Below are 20,213 nucleotides of genomic sequence, written 5' to 3'. Positions count from 1 at the left end.
CTCTGGCCCCTACCCACTATATGCCAGTAGCACCCTCCAGTTATGTACTACAAATATCTCCAGATGTTGGGAGATGTCCCTAGGGAGAGTGGAGGATTAATCCTGGCTGAGAGCCAGCTGCTCTATGTTATGAGCTTCCTGAGTGCATTTTACATCTTTATACATGTTTTTGTGCATCTGTCTTTCTCCTGCATATAGTGAACAGTAGGGAAATGTTAACTGGACAGTGATGAGAGGCATCAGTGGTTGGGTAGAATCCATTGTAATGGGACTAGTGGGACTTGCCCATTACATTTATATCACTCTCCACATATGCAAATTCCATAAACACCCAACAGAGAGAAAGGAAAAGGAATGTCAGCAAGGTTAAATTTCCGTGGATTGCAGCTAGGTCATTACTAGCATTTCTCAGTTAATTTTCAGTCTAATTTCTTATAGGCAGATAATTGAAGTCTGTGGCCTAGTTCAATGGGTAGACTCTGATTATGGGAAAAGTAAAATACCTTAGAAGAAGGTGTTTCTTAAGTTGCATCATTTAATGCATTAGAAGTAAATCGGGGTCTCTGAAACAGGCAAACTGAGTAATCATTACTATTTTCTATCACGTATTTCGAGTTTTATTTTGTCATTTTCATTTGATTATATGGGCTTTTCCCCATAAATTCTTGTCAAAGATTCTAAGTAGAGATACACTTACAAATTTTTATTGACATTTGCCAAAATCATATTGTATTTCTTCTAGAACAGTAAATGTTTGTAAAAGGCATTAATGTCATTATAGAGGACAAATCTGCATATTTCATCTCATGGGGGCATACAATTAACCGCTGAAAAAAGGCTCCAATGGTCAGTGTGGTGAACAGAGCCCTGAGCCAGAACAATGAGAGCTGTTCAGAGTGAATCAGTCTCTCCCAGTTTTAGTTTTCTTCTCTGTAAAACAGAGAACACTACACTGTCCATCTCACCATGGGAGCAGATGGGAAAAGGGATGAGAACTCACTTTGAAAACCATTAGTGGTATATCGATGAATGTATTTTGATGGATTACTCTAAGATCCAGGTAGAGTGAGTGGTCCAGATGAAGTATGGTAATAGAATTAGAAGGTTAAACATCAGGTTTTCAACCTAGCTGGCTAAACTCCTCTTATACATATTCGTCTGGGACTAAATGTGCTCAGCTCAGTGGTAGTGAGAAACACCAGCTAGTGATTCTGGACAGGGTGGTAGAGGAGGGAAGACCTTGGCTTTGGGGTTGTTATGTCAGGGACCCACTCCTGTGGTCTCCCCTCCCTGGTAATCTCTTTTGGGACCCCTCCTCCCCACCTCTTAAGAACAACTTGCCCTATTTCTTATTGGACTTGTCTGACTCCTCTAGAACAAGAAGTGGGTCGAGGGCCTTATATTGGCTCTATCGTTCCCTTTGTTCAATAACCTAAGAAGTTAGTCTCCCTTTTACAACAGAAGAAGTCGAATCTCAATGAGGTTAAGTAACTTTCCTCAGGCCCCACCAATAATAACAGTAATGAAATTAACAGTGTCAGAAGCTATTCTAAGCACCTTCTTATTTAAATCTCCCAATAGCCTTGGGAAGATGATACTGTTATTAGCCCCATTTTATAGATGAGGAAATTAAGGCACAGAGAGATTAACTAACTTGCTGGCAAGCAAGGCTTCAGACTCAGGCTAGCTATCTCCAGAGCCCAAGCTCTTTTGCATGTGGTATCCAGTTTCCCCAACACCATTCATCAAGGAGACTTTCTCTTCCCTACAGTGTATTCTTGGCACTGCTGTTGAAGATCAGTTGACTGCATATGCATGGGTTTATTTCTGGGCTCTCTATTTTGTTCCATAGGTCTATATGTCTATCTTTATGTCTATATGTCAATATTATACTGTTTTGATAACTATAGCTTTGTAATGTGTTTTGAAATCAGGAAATGCGAGGCCTCCAAATTTGTTCTTCTTTCTCAAGATTGTTTTGGCTATTTGGGATCCTTTGTGGTTTTACATGAATTTTAGGATTTTTTTTATATTTCTGTAAAAAAAAAAATGCCATTGGGATTTTGATAAGAATTGCTCTGAACCTGTAAATCACTTTGAGTAGTATGGATGTTTTAACAATATTAAGTCTCCCAATCCATGAACACAGTATATCTTTTCATTTATTTGTGTCTTTTTAAATTTATTTCATCAATGTTTTGTACTTTTCCGTGTGCAGTTAATTTCCTTGGTTAAGTTTATTTCTAGGTGTTTTATTTTTTTTTTTGATACTGTTGTATATGAGATTTTCTTAATTTCCTTTTCAGATTGTTGATAGTGTATAGAAATGCAACTGATTTTTGTATATTAATTTTGAATCCTGAAACCTTACTGAATTCATTTATTAGTTTTAACATTTATTGTCATCTGCGAACAGATATAGTTTTACTTTTTCCTTTCCAGTATGGATGTCTTTTATATCTTTATCTTGCCTAATTGCTCTGGCTAGGACTTCCAGTACTATGTTGAATAGAAGTATCCGGAGTGTATATTCTTGCCTTGAGCCTGATCTTAGAGGAGAAGCTTTCACTGTTGAGTATGATCTTAGCCGTGGGAGCCATGCTCTTTGAGTGCTCTGCTCACCTGCTTCTCTGCTGGTGAGTCTCTGTCCTACCATGCCATGCTGTCTCTCCGCGCTCTCCTCACCCCTTTCTCCACTTCTGTCTCCCTGCTTCATTTCAAGCAGCAGAGGAGGGAAGAGGCAGTGTCTTAAGCTTAGTCACTGTGTCACTGGGTCTGTACTCAGGCCGTGGGGAAATTAATTCCTGGTCCGTAGTTATTTTGGTGTGGGTATAGGATGGCTTTGTCATCGGGTCTTGTAAAATTGAGGTGTTAGAACATGAACAGTTAAACTTCCCAAATGCTGGCTGTATATTCCACTGATTTTTTAAAAAGACATTTTGAGTTATTTAACTTTCTTGGGAAGTACTATCTATCATTTATTGAGTACTTCCTAGGTGCTATGCATCTTGCCAAGCACTTTATAAACATAAATTTAATTTAATCCTTTCATCAGTCCTATATGGTAGTTGGGGTTATTATGCCATTTTTAGAGAGGAAGGAAAAGGCTCCGGACAGATCAGCAGTGTGCCAGGTTAGAATCATTGCTGAAGTGATGAACCTACATCTGACACAGGACCAACTGCTTCAAAGTGTCTGCCCCTTTCCCCGCACTACCCTGTCCCTCCTATGCATCACAGCCCTCCATGCTTTTCTTGAAAGGGTTTTGTTTCTCAGCACTCCACAGGTCTGGCCTTTCCTTCTCTAGCCTCTGTTTTAATTACTCATGCTAAAATGCTTCCTTCCTTCTTTGCTCTGACCAAGAAACAACATTATACAACGGATTTTTTTTTTTTTTCACTTCACACTTGATTTTATTCCATGACACTGATTTGCTAAAAACCCCCTTTCCTGGTAAGGGGAAGGCAGTGAGTGGCCTGGCAGAAGCAGGGCTGGCCTCCCAGGAGGACCGGGTACTACTATGCTCAGGTAAGCGCTGGCCAGGCCTCAGCCTTCCATCCAGCTCCACTTTCTTCCTCTCCAGCTCCACTTTCTTCCCCTCCAGTTCATTTAAAAACAAAAACAAAAACAAAAACTACCATTCAGAAGAATGGGAGACGTGCAGCAGCTACAGGTGCGTACACAAGATGGAGCTCTGCTGAGCAGGCATTGTTCAGACCTCCCTGCCCTGGCCGTGGAGTCAATTCTGTCGTTGGTCCCTGCTTCCGCTCTCAAGGAGAGGCCTCCCAGGGGCCCTGACTTTGACTCTGTCCCCTGGTAAGTTCTTCCTTGCCCAGTACCCTCTGTGGCCATATCTGAAATGCGTGTTAGAAAATGTGTGCTTTTTGAGGGGAGAATGAAAATGGGCCTTTCCAGGCTTCCATGACAATATAATTTCTTAAAAAGTTAATAGGCTTCTTTCTGGTCTGTTTGCTTCTAGTTCATTTCACTTGCCAGTTACCACATCCAAATTCTGTCTTGGACCATGTTCTTGAGCATAAGACGTCTTATTTTCCAACTTCCGTGTTTGGCCCACCTCTCTGCCCCTCTTTAAAGGTCTTTGCCTTCAGGTCCTCTAAAACACAGACCTGAGTGGGAAGATACATCCTTACTCCGATCTTGACCGTAGACCTGTCTTTGGTCACTGTAACTTCTTATTGAGAAGCCTTTGAGAAGCTGTGAGCCTCTATTTTCTGCTTTTTGTGGTTACAGAAGCAGTTAACTTTCCTAATCATCCAAGGCACCCAGTTTCTGGATGCCATCTATTCTTTCCTACCTTTTCTTGCAAACTTACAAACAATTCTTGCCTGAGCCCATCTCTTTTTTGTAATGCCTCGCTAGGAGCTGCAAGGAACAGCTAATACAAGCTCACATTCTGTTTCTTTCCAGCATCTTCACCTGGAGCTATGGCTTCTTAGACCAAGAGGCCCCAAAACACAGTGACTTGAAGAAAACGAATTTATTTTTCTCTCGTTGACAATCTTGAAGTGAATGGTTCAGGTTCAAAGAATTCCTTACATCTCGTTTCTCTGCCATTCGCAAGCGCAGTGCTTCTCAAACTCTCACTGTTTAAAGACTGATTTTCTTTATTTCCAGTGTGCCAAAGACCCGTAGTTCTGGTTTATACTCCACTGATCATGCACACATATTTCACAGCAATGTCAAATTGCTGTAAACATTTCTAAACGCTTATTCGCAATTTCTGTACTTATCATTGATGGAAACTAGTTTGTGCACTACTTTGAGTCATGCTTCTAGGGCTTTGCCTGGTCTGAATGATCAACGCTGGATCATAGGCCTGTCTGTGTTCCAACTTGCCGGAAGATGAAAGAGCACAGAGGAACACACACTCGGTGGTTAACCTGGGAGTAGCAAACTTCGTTTAGGCTCGTATTCCATTGGCAAGGACTTAGTCGTGTGGCCACCCTATGGAGTTTATTATCTCTATAAGAAAAGGAAAACACAATTTAGCAGCCTTTGCCATAGAACATAAAGCCAAATAATGATACAGAAAATAATCACAAAAGAAGTTGCAGGGCAATATTTAATATACAATATACAGTTTTTAATGAGTTAGAAGAATGGCTCTGAGTTCAGTGTCACACCACACAGAACAAGACTTCTTAGAAAATGGAGCCTGGGGTCGCGCTGGACCTTTTTTGTCAGAGGTAGGCAGTGTGGTGAGGTTGACGAGGGGACGTTCATATGAAAAGACCCTGAGAATTGTTCTCAGGGGGAAGTCCAGATACCAAATACCCAGGTTTGGAGCAGAGTTAGCATCTCCACAGACCCAAAACACTACGACAGGCAGGACCCAGTAAGGCATCAGGGAAGGAGGCCCCAATAGTGTACCCTGAGCCCAAGCAAAGTACCAGGGAGACAGAGAACTAAAGGTCCTGGCTGATGTGAGCGGGATAAAGCCTCGCTGTCACACCTCTTTGCCAGTTTGTTAATGCTGTACTGCAAATGATCAGTGGGGCCAACATCATTTTAGTCTCCTACATCAGTTCCTTATTGTGTCCTCATCATCTCTAACAGCTGAACTGAGGGAGACTGAGCATTCCAACCTGCATACATGCTTCCCACAGAGAGACTTTGTTCTTGTTTATCTTGAAGGCAACATAGGTGCTTAGCATGCGAGAGGGAGGACTTAGAGGTGTCAGGGCTTATTCAGTCGTCATCCACACAGAGGAAATAAGTTAAGCAATAGCAGTTCTAGTGGATGAAAGTTTAAAGGGAGAAAAAGAGAGGGCTGAGAACTGAGTCTAGGAGTGTGTACATTTCAAGACTGATGGAAGAATAGGAGACACAGGAGAGGGTAGAGGCTTGGGAGGGGAGTTTCAAGAAGGGTACAACTATTTGTCAGCTTTCACAGTGAAATCAAAGAAAAAAGACTGGAAACAGGAGTTGGGAATTATTCAATCAAATTGGACACGTTTTTATTTTATACCAATTATAAGCAAGGTTCTGTGTTTGTGCTTCAAAGAACAGGGAGGCAGAAAGATACCAGCTCTGCACCCAATAGATTTAGAAGTGAGGTTAGGACAAATAAATATTTAATAAAAAGTATGTCGAATACCATAGGAGAGGTTCCAAGAATTTATCAGCTAAGTTTCTTGAAGGAGTAGTCTGTACTTTCTTTCTACTGCCAAATCACCCAAGCATTATTCAATACAGTGTGATCAGGTTTCGTCTCCTACTTCCAGCCAGCTAACTTCTAATCAGTCAGCCAACACATGAAGCAAACATTTGTTGTGCATTGACTACATGCCTCTATATTGGGTACCAGACGCACAAACATGAGTAGGAAACTCTTCTAGCCCTTAGGAAGCTCCCAGTCTGGTGGTATAGGCTGACACTGAGGCAGAGACTGCTTCTATCGTGCAAAATCAGGGCATTCCTCCTCTCCCCAGTGGCTAAAAGAGAGTCCGAATCTAATAAATAAAAAGCCACTTGAGGAGAATCAATGCATGCATGTGTGAAATTTCCAGTTGTATAGATTTGTACAGGTTCCAGATCAAGGACTGCCTCCAGTCTCATCAAGCATATTTTTATGCATATTGGAAGCAACAGAGGTGAAGAATGCTAGAATCAAATGAGGCTATTGATGAACTAGGGATAAGCTTATTCCTGAGGCCTCCCATTCCCCTCTTCCCGTGCTCTGAGCCCCTGAGCTTTGGTCTACTCAGGGTCTGTGTCTGCCTCATGTCCCCAGGGTCTGAAGATCGTTTGCATTTATAACATCTCTACCAGGGCTGCAAACTGCAGAGCTTCTAGGAGAGCAGCACTTGCCTCACATTGCCCATGGCTAGCCCTACCCTTGGAAATGGCTGCTGAGTGGGCTGGATCAGTGGTGCTCACCAGGATGCAGCCCTTGTAGCTGTGCCAGTGTTGCTTTTGCCTCATATCAGGCTACAGTGCCCCCTTGGCTCAGGCTGTCATTCTTCTTCCCCTCGCCTCCCTCATAGGCATCATAAAGAAAAGTCTACTGCTTTCTTTTCTGCAGTATCTTGTTTCAAGCCTGGCTAATCCTTGAGCCCAAATTAATACTCAAACTCAAGTCATTTATTTCCATGGTGCACAAGACTACAAACACATGGGAACTGACCCGGATTACACTGGACATCTGAGGTAGACTCCCTCTGCAGGGACCTGCTGGAATCCAACGCAGTCATTTTTGTTTTATATAACCCCTATAACCTGTGGTTAAGTCACTCACTTTTTTAATAACTTACTATGTATAGAGAAATATACTGGGGTTCTAGTATGAGTAAGGGGACATTGAGAGTATCAAAAGAATTGTGCTACTGATCTGTGCCCTTAGGAATATAAATGATTTATTTCTCTTTTTCTTTTCCAAGAGTTGTTACGTTTATAGCCAAAAAATGTTAACATGTACTAGATCTTAATAAAAAATTTCAGAAAATTCATAACATATTAAAACTTTGCAAATAATACTTTTTCTGTTGTATTATAATGTACTTTAAATGGCATCTGTATTACTCAAGAGTTCCACAAGAAACATGTTTCAGTCAAACTGGTGATGGAGGGGGATGGCAACTTGGTAACTGGGTGGGGACAGTTCATGCAAATCAACAAGAGAAGGTGCAGCACCCCAGAGCTAGAAACAGCAAAGGGCAGTTAACACCCCGCAATCTGAAAGCCCAAGGGAAGGAACCGGCAAGGCTGTCTACGCAAGGCTGTCTGTGTGGAGAGGCTGCCTGACAGGAGCTGACCCAGCCAGCCCACAGCAGCCTGGCCAGGAGGGAGCAGGGGAAATCATTATCTCAGCCTCGGCCTCCTCCCTCTGCCAGATCTCTTGCTCTACCTCCCATTGGCAGGCACTAGAAAGTGAGGAAAGCTGTGGATGATGCAGTCCTGCAGGGCATAGAGCACGTGGAGGAGGTTGGCGAGGGGAGCTGGAGGGGCCAACAGATGAGATCAGGCACAGCATCCAAATGCCTTTTACAAGTATTTTCATGACCTGGCTGTCTTCACACAGATGTGCTATTTTACTGTCAGACTGGCCAGGGGTGGGAGAGTGAGGCAGGATGGGGAGGGCTGTGAGCCTTCTGCTTTAGTGATGAACTTGCTTCCTGTCCAAAGTGTAGAATTCCTGCCTGGGAGGACTCTCTGACTTGTTTATTTAGCAATAACAGCACTCTCCTTTCAAAACTCTGAAAACTCAATTAAAACAACTGTTTCCCACTGCAGTCACATGCTCTAAAAACATGATTTTCGTTGCTATATAGAGTTTCGGGATTCAGCCAGGCACTAACCTGGGCTGGTGTGGTCTCCAGAAGCATAGAGGGGTCTCAGCCAATCACAATTGACCTTTTGCTGGTAACAGTGGGGTACTATGTAGAATAAACCATGTAGAGCAAGAGACTGTTGAATATTCTTCTCAGGACAGGAGGTGGGAAGCAACTCTGTGCAGTAGCACAGTTAGGTCAGGACAAACAGTTTGGACTAAGACTTTTTTCTGCTGTGAATTTTACAACATAAAGAAATCTTATTTTCTTCTCATGGGAAGTCATGTGCTGTGAGCAGGCACTTTGCGCGTTCTCAAAATACATTTTCACAGGGCGACAGCGTTCTCTGTACAAGAATACCTCTTTTAGCTATGAAGGACTACACTTTAATTTTGACATGCTCCTTCAGAGCTACTGACATGTGATCACACAGTGGTCTAAAGATTATTTGTGAGATAATGGAACATATGGAGTTATATATAAATATTATTAATTTTAAACATTTAGATTAGCATTTTTACTTTTAAGCTGGTCAAAGGACAAAATATATCGGTCATCTTTCTATCCTAATGAATTAGATGAAATGAAAATTTCCTCTAATGGAGAAAGCAAACACAATGAAAGATTTACATTACATTTGGATAAACTAAGCCAGGCAGTTTGCTGATCATATAAAATCTGTGTCTCACCTTTTTTGTTTGGTTTAGTTCTGTATGTTTTCAAGTTTGCTTTCCTGTGTAATCAAGAAGTTTAAGATAGTCTTCAGTCATCAGTGACATCTAGGGAACAATAAACTTGATTACAGTTGTTTATTAAACAAGTCCTGGGGGTAGAAGCTGTGTGTGTATACCATGGCTTCCTGTAAATCCACCCACTTATGGAAAGAGAAAATCAGTAGCTGAACCAGCTGACGTACAGCAGGCGGTCCTCCCTACCTGAAGGGCTCATAAACATCCACTGGCACAATAAACTGTTTATTCTCCTGAGCTCAGGCTGCAGTTTTCCCCTGTGTGTCACCACCTCTGAGCCTAAGATGACTTGAGGCACGAAATTTCTCATTTCCCAATCGTACCCAGTGAGTGCCTGCCCCTCCTGTGTGTGGCTGCTGTCTTGGGACCTTTGCTACCAAGGAGAGGCACTTGGCGTATTGTGGAGACCTGTTTCTATGTAGGGAACAGAAGATCTAGATTAGAACAGTTTCACGTGCCTGAGTTTACCATTTGTTCTTAAGAAACAATAATGAAACTTTAGCAAAGTTGAGTTTAGCTTTCTTAGGAGAAATGATCTGGTGTATTAAGAGAGGATAGTGGATTTGTAACAGCCCTACTGTTAAAAGGCATAAATGGAATGAACATATTAAGTTTACTCAAGAAAATCAGAGGTTCCTAGTACTCTATTATAGACATTTTTCACTTAAATTGAATCTCAGACAAACTGCTACTCTTCTGTGTGTTTTACCATAGCAAAGAGTAAAGTAGCTGCATATGAAACATATGGACTTTACTTATTTTGAAATTACTGCAGTTTAAAATTGATAACATCCTCTCTCCCAGCTTTTAAAAATGTCTTACAAATTATTTATTTATAGAACCATTTTATATTTACAGAAAATTTGAGCAGATGGTATAGAGTTCCCATATTGCACTCTGCAACTGCATACAATTTCCTCTATTATTAATATCTTGCATTGATATGGTACATTTGTTACAATTAGTGAACCACTTCAGATACATTATTATTAACTGGCATCTGTACATCATTCAAATTTCTTTAGTTTTTACCTAATGTGCCTTCTCTGTTTCAGGATCTGGTAGACACATTATATTTAGATGTATCTCCTTTGTTTCTTCTTATCTGTGACAGTTTCTCAGATTTACCTTTATTTTGATGACCTTGGCAGTTTTTGAGGCATACTGGTCAGGAATTTTGTATGTCTCCAGTTGAGATTTGTCTGAGGTTTTTCTCATGATCAGACTGGGGTTATGGGTTTGAGGAAGAAGATAACGATAAAGTTCCATTCTTAACATAGCCTATTAAGATTACAGGCTAGCAACAGGACTTATCACTATTGATGTTGACCTTGATCATCTTGCCGAAGTCGTGTTTGTCAAGTTTCTCCACTGAAAAGTGACCCTCCCTCCCCCCATCTTTTCGTACTGTTTTCTTTGGGAAGAAGTCACTGTGCACAGCCCATACTTAAGGAGTGGGAGTTGTTCCCTTCCTTTAGGGTGCAATAGCCACATAATTTATTTGGAATTCTTCTGCATGGGAGATTTGCTTCTTTCTCATTTATTTTATTCAGTCATTTACTTATATTAGTATGGACTCATAGATGTTTATTTTATACTTTGGATTATAATTCAATACCACTTTATTTTGTTGCTCAAATTGTTCTAGCTTTGGCCATTTAGTCCCTCTCTCTTTTGAAGTTATGTTCCCAAGAGGTGCCGTAGGTTCTGATGTCTGTATTGACTGGGAGAAGGTTCTCTATTGTGGAACTGACCTTCAGACCACCCTGTCTTATCTACCCTGGCGAAACCAAGGGTGGTAAACTCCACTCCTCACACTTCTCAGCCAGCAGGGCTTGGAGCCAAGTCTATAGGGAAATGAAAAAGTTGCGAGACCCAAATTAGAAAGTATGCAGAAGAAGAAACTAGTAACTGCTTAGTATGGATAAACAGTTGAGGTGCATGCAGGCACATGTAAGCATGTATCCTGAGTGCCTGCCACGTGTTGAGCATACAAGATGCACCATAACAACACAAAGCCTCTGACATCCTCAGTGCATGGGGAGATGGACCATCACCCCAAATAGACAGAGTCAGGTAGTAAGAAATGCCATGAGGAAAACTAAATCATTAAAGAGTGAAAAGGGAAGCAGGTTGGGGTGAGGTGCGCTTTTGCAGAGTGTCATGGAAGGGATCTCTGATGAAGTGACATTTGAGTGGGAACAAGATGTAGAAATGAGCCCTGTGGGTATCTGGAAAGAGGCTTCTGGGAAGAGTTTTAGCCCTGAAACTAATGGCTAAAATCCTCAGAGGTAATATATGGATTTAAATCTCCCATACCATCCTGATTTTGCCATTAACATACCTTATTAAAAAGGAATTTAGTGAATAAACATGACTGCTTTTTTTGCAGGAGTGGTCCCTTTTCTGGCTGTTAGTGTACCAACTAATCTAGCTTCCAAATCCCATCTGGCTAGGGTTTCCAGAGAAGTGAAGGCTGTTCTACATTTGTGGACAACAGGAAAAGAAAACATGCATAGCACCAAGTGACCTTGGTTTGGATACACCCTGATTCTTCCTAGGAGGAAGAGGAGAGTGTTACTGAAAGCCAGCTGAAAGGCCAGCAGCAACTTGTCTTGTAAGATGTAGCTAGAAATAAAAGCTGCTTGAGTGGTTTTCAGATGTCTTAATTTTCATAATTGTTTCCACATTATGAGCTGGCTGGACTTTTTTTTTTTTGAGAATCAAGTTTGGGAGCGTCTAAATGAAAGCTTTGCTCATGAAGTTTTCATTTGGGTTCCACATATAGAGTTCCTAAACCAACATTTTATGAAGTCTTAAATTACTGAAGCTTGAAGTTGTGGTGTAGCTCCAAAGTTTAACATCTTTTGTTTCAGGGTCAGAGCTATTCAAGTTCTGTATACTTTTAGTATAAAATAAAAGAGAAGGAAAAAAGAGAAAAATAAACAGCTTGGGATTTGGCAGAATTAAAGTTTAGTAATGTTAAAGTAGTCTTGAAATTGACTGTATTGTGTGGCCTAGTACTATAAAATTTGAAAACATATTTTTAGAAAAGTGTCTTTTCTATGCTTCTTAAAGCTATTAAACAAAAGAAACCAACAAACAAAAACCCCAAAGGGTATTTAGATTGCTCTTTTTAAAAAAAAAAAAATAATAATGCAAGACAGTCTTTGAATGTGATTTGTTTGGGTCATTCTAGTTTGGTAATTCTATAGTTATTGTAAACATGACTCTTTGTCTGATGTTTTGTTTGTATTTGGAGAGATAGTGTCATGTTGTAGGTAAGCACGCTGTCTTGGGAGAATAGCTCTGCCTGAGTAGAATCCAGGATCTAGTTCTGTGACCTTAGAGAAGGGCAGTTTCCTCCTCTGCAAAATGTCTATGATAATAGTATTCACATCATTGCTGGGACGATTAAATCAGACGACCCTTGTAAAATGTTTAGTCAAGCAGTAGACACAAAGTAATCACTCAAAATTAGCAATTAAAAATACAGTAGTAATAATGAATTGGAGATTGTAAGTAACCCAAGAACACATAGTTAAGTGAGGGAGTTCTCTAATTGGCATATTATGTGGATGACCTGTTAGTCAGGTAAGACATTTAACTGAACCTTTTCATTTTAGTGGGCGAAGAAATAGTATAGGATGAAGATTCATTCATTTGTTCCACAAATGCTGATGCTGTAGAGAGCATAAAAGGCAGAGTGCCTTCTCTGCTGGAGCAGATGGGTCTAGTGGTAGGGGATGGGCTGTAAATATATAAACACAAAAGAAAATATGTAACAGATGATATGTGCTCTGGTGAAGATAAACAGGGCTCTCCGATAGTGAGAGCTATGAGGTTACTTTCTTTTTCTTTTTTTCTTCCCATCCTCACCCCGCTTCCCTTTGGCCACCATGAGCTTGTTCTCTATTCCCTATGGGTCTGTTTCTATTTTGTTTTGTTTATTCATTTGTTTTGTTTGTTTTAGATTCCATATATAAGTGAAATCATATGGTATTTGTCATTTCTGTCTTATTCCACTTAGTACTGTATCCATCTATATCGTCACAAATGATAAGATTTTTTTTTTCATTGCCGAATAGTATTTCATTGTATATATAACACAGCTTCCTTATTCATTCATCTATTGTGGGACATCTAGGTTGCTTCTATATCTTGGCTATTGCTAGCAATGTTGCAATGAAAATAGGGATGCATTTGTCATTTTGAATTAGTGTTTTTGTCTCCTTTGGATAAACACCCAGAAGTGGAGTTGCTAGATTGTATGGCAGCTCACTTTTTAATTTTGAGAGATCTCCATAGTGTTTTCCATAGTGGATGCACAAATTTATAATCCTACCAAGAGTGTACGAGGGTTCCCTTTTCCCTACATCCTCACCAGCACTTTTTATTTTTGATTTATTGATAGCAGCCATTCTGACAGGTGTGAGGGGATATCTCATTATGGTTTTAATTTGCATTTCCCTGATGATTAGTGATGTTGAGCATCTTTTCATGTGTCTGTTGGTATCTGTATATCCTCTTTGGAGAAATGTTTATTCAGATCCTCTGCCCATTTTTAAATAGGATTGTTTGTTTGTTTATGGTGTTAAGTTGTATGAGTTCTTTATATATTTTGGATATTAGCCCCTTATTGGATATATCATATGCAAATATCTCCTCTCCTTTTTATTTTATTGATGGCTTGCTTCACTGTACAAAAACTTTTTAGTTTGATGTCATTGCATTTGTTTATTTTTTCTTTTGTTGCTCTCACCCTAGGAGACATAGCCAAAAAGATATTGCTAAGAGCAATGTTAAAGAGTTTGCTGTCTATGTTTTCTTCTAGGAGTTTTATAGTTTCGAGTGTGTGGGGTTACTTTGAATTAGTCACAGACGGTATCTCTGTGAAGGGGATGTTTAAGGCTAGGATCACAGAATCTATTTTAAGGTTTGAGAGAGGTCAGGAGATGATTAATTGATCGTTTGTTATAAGCTTGCCAAAGTTTTTGATAATTTCCAGCTAAGAAAATACGGTGATCTGTAGTTAATATGTATTGGGGATTGTCAACAAGTTTGGCAGTATACGGCAAAGGAAAAAAAAACAAAAATACTAATTCACAAAACTTCCGGTTATTCATTTCTGGAGCTCTGGGGAGATTGCACTGGGAAATGTTCTACAGGAGAACTGGGGAAAACGATGTCCTGATTTGGTTAGTTGTCAGCATTTAAGGTTTTATGGTTACATGGAGTCTTAAGTAGAAAACCATTTTATTTTCATTATCACTGGAAAACTCTGAAGTGCACTTTGCTGGTAAGAATAGTAATAATGAAGATTAGCAAATCCTTGAGGCTTTTCCTTTGAACATTAATTTTGATTTTTCAGACTGTAGTTGTCAAAGACAAGTAGAATACATTAGTAGAATGTGTGCTAAGACATTTTTTAAACTAGCATTTAAGTCTATTTGTTTATTACAGAAAATGTGGAACATAGAAAAAAACTGAAATTTAAAAAAATGACCCACAATTCCACCATTCCTAATTTAAAAAGATTTTTTAATCTTTTTTTCTGTATCTTTTAAAAATAGACATAATATACACATGCTTATTTATGTTTGCATGTATGTATAATATGTAAATGTATGCATATATATAATTTGTAATTAAAATAATGGCATGAGCTTTTTCTCATATTACTACAACTTCAGGGAAAACGTGATTTTCAATGGCTGCATAATATTGTATTCTGTGGATGTTTTTTCACCAATGCCTTACATAAACTTTTTTTTTTTTTTTGCTCTTGTTGTCTATTTCAGTAGAATTTGTGATAGAGGTAGGTGGAAGTGCTCGATGGATGTTCTGGTTAATTATGGTTTTTCTATGGTTCCTCAACTTTGTAAGACAAAACTACTTCTCAGCCTTAGGACAATTTTTTTAAAACATGTCTAAAAATGTGCCATTTGGTTTTGATGGGGGGTGGGGGATTTGAAATTGAAGATTTTGAAGTAAAAATCATTGAGGTTTTAGGGTATGATATAATTACAAATTCAACCAAATTTATGAACCAAAACTAAAATGTTAAGAACCCTTCAAAAAGAAATCAGGAAAATTTAAAGTTTTTTCGGTAGTATTATAATTCCAACATCTTTCTGACATATTAATGTTGATGATGCTGATGAGTTAATCAAGGATAGTATAATTTTAAATTGGAAATGTGTTTTTCTTAGCTATCTAGAGCATATAGCAAAATAAAATACACCATTTTTCATTAGCGAAAAGACACAATTGCATCATTAAAATTTCTCATGTGATGTTTGAATTGTTAGTCTTGAATTTCTATATACTTTCAACACTATTGAAAGCTGAATTTTCTTCTTAGATATTTAAATCGAATTTCGCTAGATTCATATTTTCTATTCAACTCTCATATACTGCTAGTAGGATTAGAAATACAATCTGTCTTAAGGACAGTTTGGCACTACGTATCAGAAACTTTTAAATAAATTTACATCTTTTACTTCATCAACTTGAAATCTTTGGATTAATCTTAAGGAAATAATTGGCCAAGTATGTAAAAATTAATGCAAAAGAATGTAGCCATGTTTAAAGAAGCAAAATATTGGAAGCAACCTAAATGTCCAGTATTTAGGGATTAGTTAGTAAAGTGGTATATTCATATACTGGAATATTATAACACTATTAAAATGATTTTATATATATATATATTTTTTTAATTTGGTAAAATTATCATAATATAGTGTAGATATATTGGCCTGTTTTATGATGTTATCTGATATTGGCAATCAAATATTGGTGAATGTCTATGAAAGACATTGTTTTGTCATTATTAAAATCGAGTCCCCTTTCTTGTAATTGAAAGGCACTAGAACCATTTGTCTTTTGAGACCACTCCTAGTTTGTTTATTTTAAGCGTATAAAGTGATATTCTTACCTTCCGTCTGTTGTGTGAATGAGGCATGTTTCTAATTCATTTAAAAATACCATTATACCGTTAAAATATAAATTAAAAAGACTGTCTAAGATATATTTCTATTTCATACTACTTCAAATTGATATCTGATCTGCTTATCCTGATTCTGGATGTGGTATTGAATTGCCGAATTGTAAGAATCTTAAAAGGGGGAGATCCGTTTTTGGGGGATGGGGGAGGAGATCCTTTTAAGTGTTAACTGTTAGAGCCACTTCATTTCCACCAGAGGACTGCTCAGTTCCTGGGCCTACTGGGTCTCTGGTTCTCCAGCAGATAATTGTAGCCTTGTGAGGGAGCCCCTGATTATTCTCAGAAGCTAGGTATCTTGGCTTCAATCCCAGTCTCTTTTGATTGGACCTTTCATGGTTGTGGCCAAAACCCTGTGAGGCAGAACACCTGATCTTCCCACCAAGCACAGAGCCCCTGCCCAGCCCCTCTTGTCCACAATCCCTCACTTTTGGGGTCCAAGAGATCTTATCCCGAGATTAGTGTCTTCCCTATCTGCTCGATACCCTTATTTGGGGCCTATTTTCAGACATGTGTCCTGAGGACTTGCCTTCACTTGGCAGGTATGTTCTCATATCCTTGGACATCTGCCCAAACTCCAGATCTGTTTTGGCCGTGGAGGCCTACCCTTTGTGCACCTGCTGTGTTGAAGAGAGCCCAGGGAAAGAAATTGACCTGAAGTAATTGAGTTGGGGAATCTAGTAAACAAATTCACACTGGTACAATTTGGATTAGGAGAGTATGGAAGAGAACGCACAGGTAAGGAAGGAACATTGAGGCCAGTCTCCAGCCCTACACCACATGCTTAACAGTGAGTGTCATCATTGTAGCTTGAAGCCAAAAGATGGCAAAGGGAGGATCAAGAACGCAATCAGAGTGGTGGAAAATTGATCTCTTGAGGAAGCCATTTGGTCACGTGAAAAGAAACTCAATACCCGTTATCTTGGCAAGAACGTGCCTGGTATTACCAATCAACCTTTGATTAATGAGCAGAACCCATAAATAAGAAATAAGCTGGAAGCCACCAGGAGAAAGCATTCATGCAGAGTGGATATTGCAGGGCTCAGAACATTGGACCTATTGCTTCCTCCATGATCATTCATTCATTCATTCAGCCAGCATTCAGCAAATACCTGTCATGAGACAGCCAAGGCAAATGGGCCCTGGGGTTGTAATGGTGAACGACATAGACCCATACTCTCACTTGCTGAGCTTACGCCTTGTCTGGGAAACAGCCAGACAATTACTGATGTGAGATAAATGCTGTGATGGGAAGTCAGGGGCTAGGGTCCTTTAAAATAAGGGACATTTACTGAGATCTGAAGGAGGGACAGGAGCTGTCCAGACAAGAAGCTTAGCAGTGGCAATTGGTTTAGTGATTGATTTTGCAAAGAGTGATATTTGTTTCTTCTTTAAATTTCTTCCTAGGATGTTCATTTCTTCTCCACAATGAATGAGTGTCACTATGATAAGCACATGGACTTTTTTTATAATAGGAGCAACACTGACACTGCTGATGACTGGACAGGAACGAAGCTTGTGATCGTTTTATGTGTTGGAACATTTTTCTGCCTGTTTATTTTTTTTTCTAATTCTCTGGTCATCGCAGCAGTGATCAAAAACAGAAAATTTCATTTCCCCTTCTACTACCTGTTGGCTAACCTAGCTGCTGCAGATTTCTTTGCTGGAATTGCCTATGTATTCCTGATGTTTAACACGGGCCCTGTTTCAAAAACCTTGACTGTCAACCGCTGGTTTCTCCGTCAGGGGCTTCTGGACACGAGCTTGACCGCCTCCCTGACTAATTTGCTGGTTATTGCCGTGGAGAGGCACATGTCAATCATGAGGATGCGGGTCCACAGCAACCTGACCAAAAAGAGGGTGACGCTGCTCATTTTGTTCGTCTGGGCCATCGCCATCTTTATGGGGGCAGTCCCCACACTGGGCTGGAATTGCCTCTGTGACATCTCTACCTGTTCTTCCCTGGCCCCCATTTACAGTAGGAGTTACCTCATTTTCTGGACCGTGTCCAACCTTGTTGCCTTCTTCATCATGGTTGTGGTGTACCTACGAATCTACATGTATGTCAAGAGGAAAACCAACGTCTTGTCCCCACACACGAGTGGGTCCATCAGCCGCCGGAGGACACCCATGAAGCTAATGAAGACGGTGATGACTGTCTTAGGTAAGAGGAACCAAGTGAGCCATTATTCCCATTCATGCAGCAAATATTTCCTGAGTACCTACTGTATACAAGGCACCTCCTAGGTAGTAGGAGTGCAGCAGGAACACGAACAGACATAAATCCCCACTTCCCTGGAGCTTGTACTCTAGTAGTGGAAGACAAAATGAGTATTTCGATGGGAAACAAAATAATTTTATAATAAATTTTATTATAAAATTCATAAAATAAGAGGTAGACTCTTATTGGAAAAAAGAAAGCAGGGAAGGGAGATAAAGAGTGCTAAGCGATACAGGTTGTGATTTTAAAAAGGATTGTGAGGGACAGCTTCATGTAGGAGATGACTTTTGAGTATGGGTGTGAAGGTGCTCAGGGCATGAAGCTTGTGAGTGCTGAGGAAGGGTGTTCTAGATAGGAGATACAGCAAGCACAGGCACCCTGAACAGAAGGAGGCCAACGTGGTTGGAGGAGAGTGAGCAAGGGGAGAGTACGAGGCGATGAGGTCAGAGCTGAGGGAGCAGAATGGGGTGACTCAGAGTATGCAGGGCTGTGCAGTTATCATGAGGACTTTGTTTTTTCCAAGTGAGATGAGAAGTCATTCAAGGTTTTGAATAAGAGAGTGACGTGATTTGACTTTTGTTTTAATGGCATCTCTCTGGCTGCTGTTTTGAGAAAATACTATAGTAGAGCAAGGGTAAAAATGAGAGACTTGCTTACAAGGGCATTTCAGCACTCAGGAGAGAAGGTAGTGGCAGGGACCAGAGGGCAGTTTGGAGGTGATGAGGTGTGGTCAGATTCTGGATGTTTCTTAAAGGTAGAGTCGATAGGATTTGCTGACTGGTAAGGCATGAAGGAAGGTGAGAGGAGGAGGGGAAAGTGGGGAGTGTCATTTACCAAGATGGGGAAGACAGAAGAGGAGGAGATTTGGCAGGAAGGTCAGGAGTTTGGTTTTGGACAAGCTAAGTTTAGGATCCTATTAGACATCCCAGTGGAGTTGCTGGGTAGGCAGTTGGATGTATGAATCGGTTCAGGATTTAGGTCCAGGCTGGAGACCTATATTTGAGAGTCATTGGGGGTAAGAAATGGTATTTTAAACCACAAATACTGGGTGAGCATGCCATGGAGGAGAAAAGAGAACCAAGGCATGAGCCTCAAGGCGCACCAGTGTGAGGAGGTCAGGAATGCAGGGAGTAACGACTCATAGGAACCCCAGAAGGGATAGCCAGGAACCACGAATATGGTGGCCTAGAAGCCAAGATCGGGGAGCCGTTGAAGGAAACTGAGTGTCAGCAGTGGCGACCTCTTGAGAGATGGAGTCAGATGAGCTTCCTGGGTTTAGCAGAGTGGTAGTTTTTTGGTGACCTTGAGAAGAGCAAATTTAGTGTAGCCAAGAGGCTGATCAGAATAAAATGAAGAAAGAAAGGAAGGAGAGGCCGTAGGACAGAGCTAGAAGAGCTCTCAGGAGTTTGCTTTGTACTGGGAGCCCCAAGAAGACATGTTTGGTGTGAAGAATTTTCCCTTCATTTTGTTTCCTCCGTGGTAAGTGGCCTGTTGTCCCCCAGCCTCAGTCCTGGGTTACAGGTAGAATTTGCGATGAGTGAGCATACAAGAGCTTTTGTGTTTTCACAGGCTTTGTCCTCTATGTTGGAGGCCTTTCTTCACCATGTGTGGTGGCTGAGGCAGTGGGAATTGTTATTGGAGATCCAGGGGTCTATTTCTATCAAATCCCGATGAAGGAATTATGAAATGAATTCTTGGAAAACAGTTCATACTGAAAGGTACAGGGTGTATGCAGTGTAGTAGGGAAAACAAATTGCTGCCAGATTCTGAAACTGCTAGTAAGATTTGGAGGTCAGCAGACTCACAGCATGATTGTCAAAATCATTTCAAACTCAGGATTTATCTTAGGTAACAAGTATTTATGTCAAGCATTGTCCTAAGAATCTTATATGTATTCACTTATTTAGTTGTCATGGCAACCCTGTGAGGTAAGTACTACTATTACCCTA

At 40.2% G+C, this 20,213-nt stretch overlaps 1 protein-coding gene across 3 annotated transcripts in view; it reads left to right on the top strand.

The window, feature by feature from the left end:
* LPAR3 (lysophosphatidic acid receptor 3) overlaps window positions 1-20,213 on the top strand; it is a 74,164-nt gene that overhangs the window by 6,757 nt on the left and 47,194 nt on the right. For 2 of the 3 annotated variants that reach the window (XM_039838710.1, XM_039838711.1), the window contains exon 2: window positions 17,451-18,207. In XM_039838710.1, coding sequence (XP_039694644.1) covers window positions 17,472-18,207 — 736 coding nt within the window. In that variant the 5' untranslated portion in view covers window positions 17,451-17,471. Of the gene's footprint in view, window positions 1-13,019; window positions 13,100-17,450; window positions 18,208-20,213 lie in introns of those variants that run through there. The other variant, XM_039838709.1, reaches the window with a different exon arrangement.

This window comes from Pteropus medius, unplaced genomic scaffold, assembly GCF_902729225.1.
Source record: "Pteropus medius unplaced genomic scaffold, Ma_sr-lr_union100, whole genome shotgun sequence".
In the NCBI taxonomy this organism is placed as follows: Eukaryota; Metazoa; Chordata; class Mammalia; order Chiroptera; family Pteropodidae; genus Pteropus; species Pteropus medius.
The sequence above is the reverse complement of the archived record's forward strand: the minus strand, read 5'-3'. Positions and strand labels throughout refer to the sequence as shown.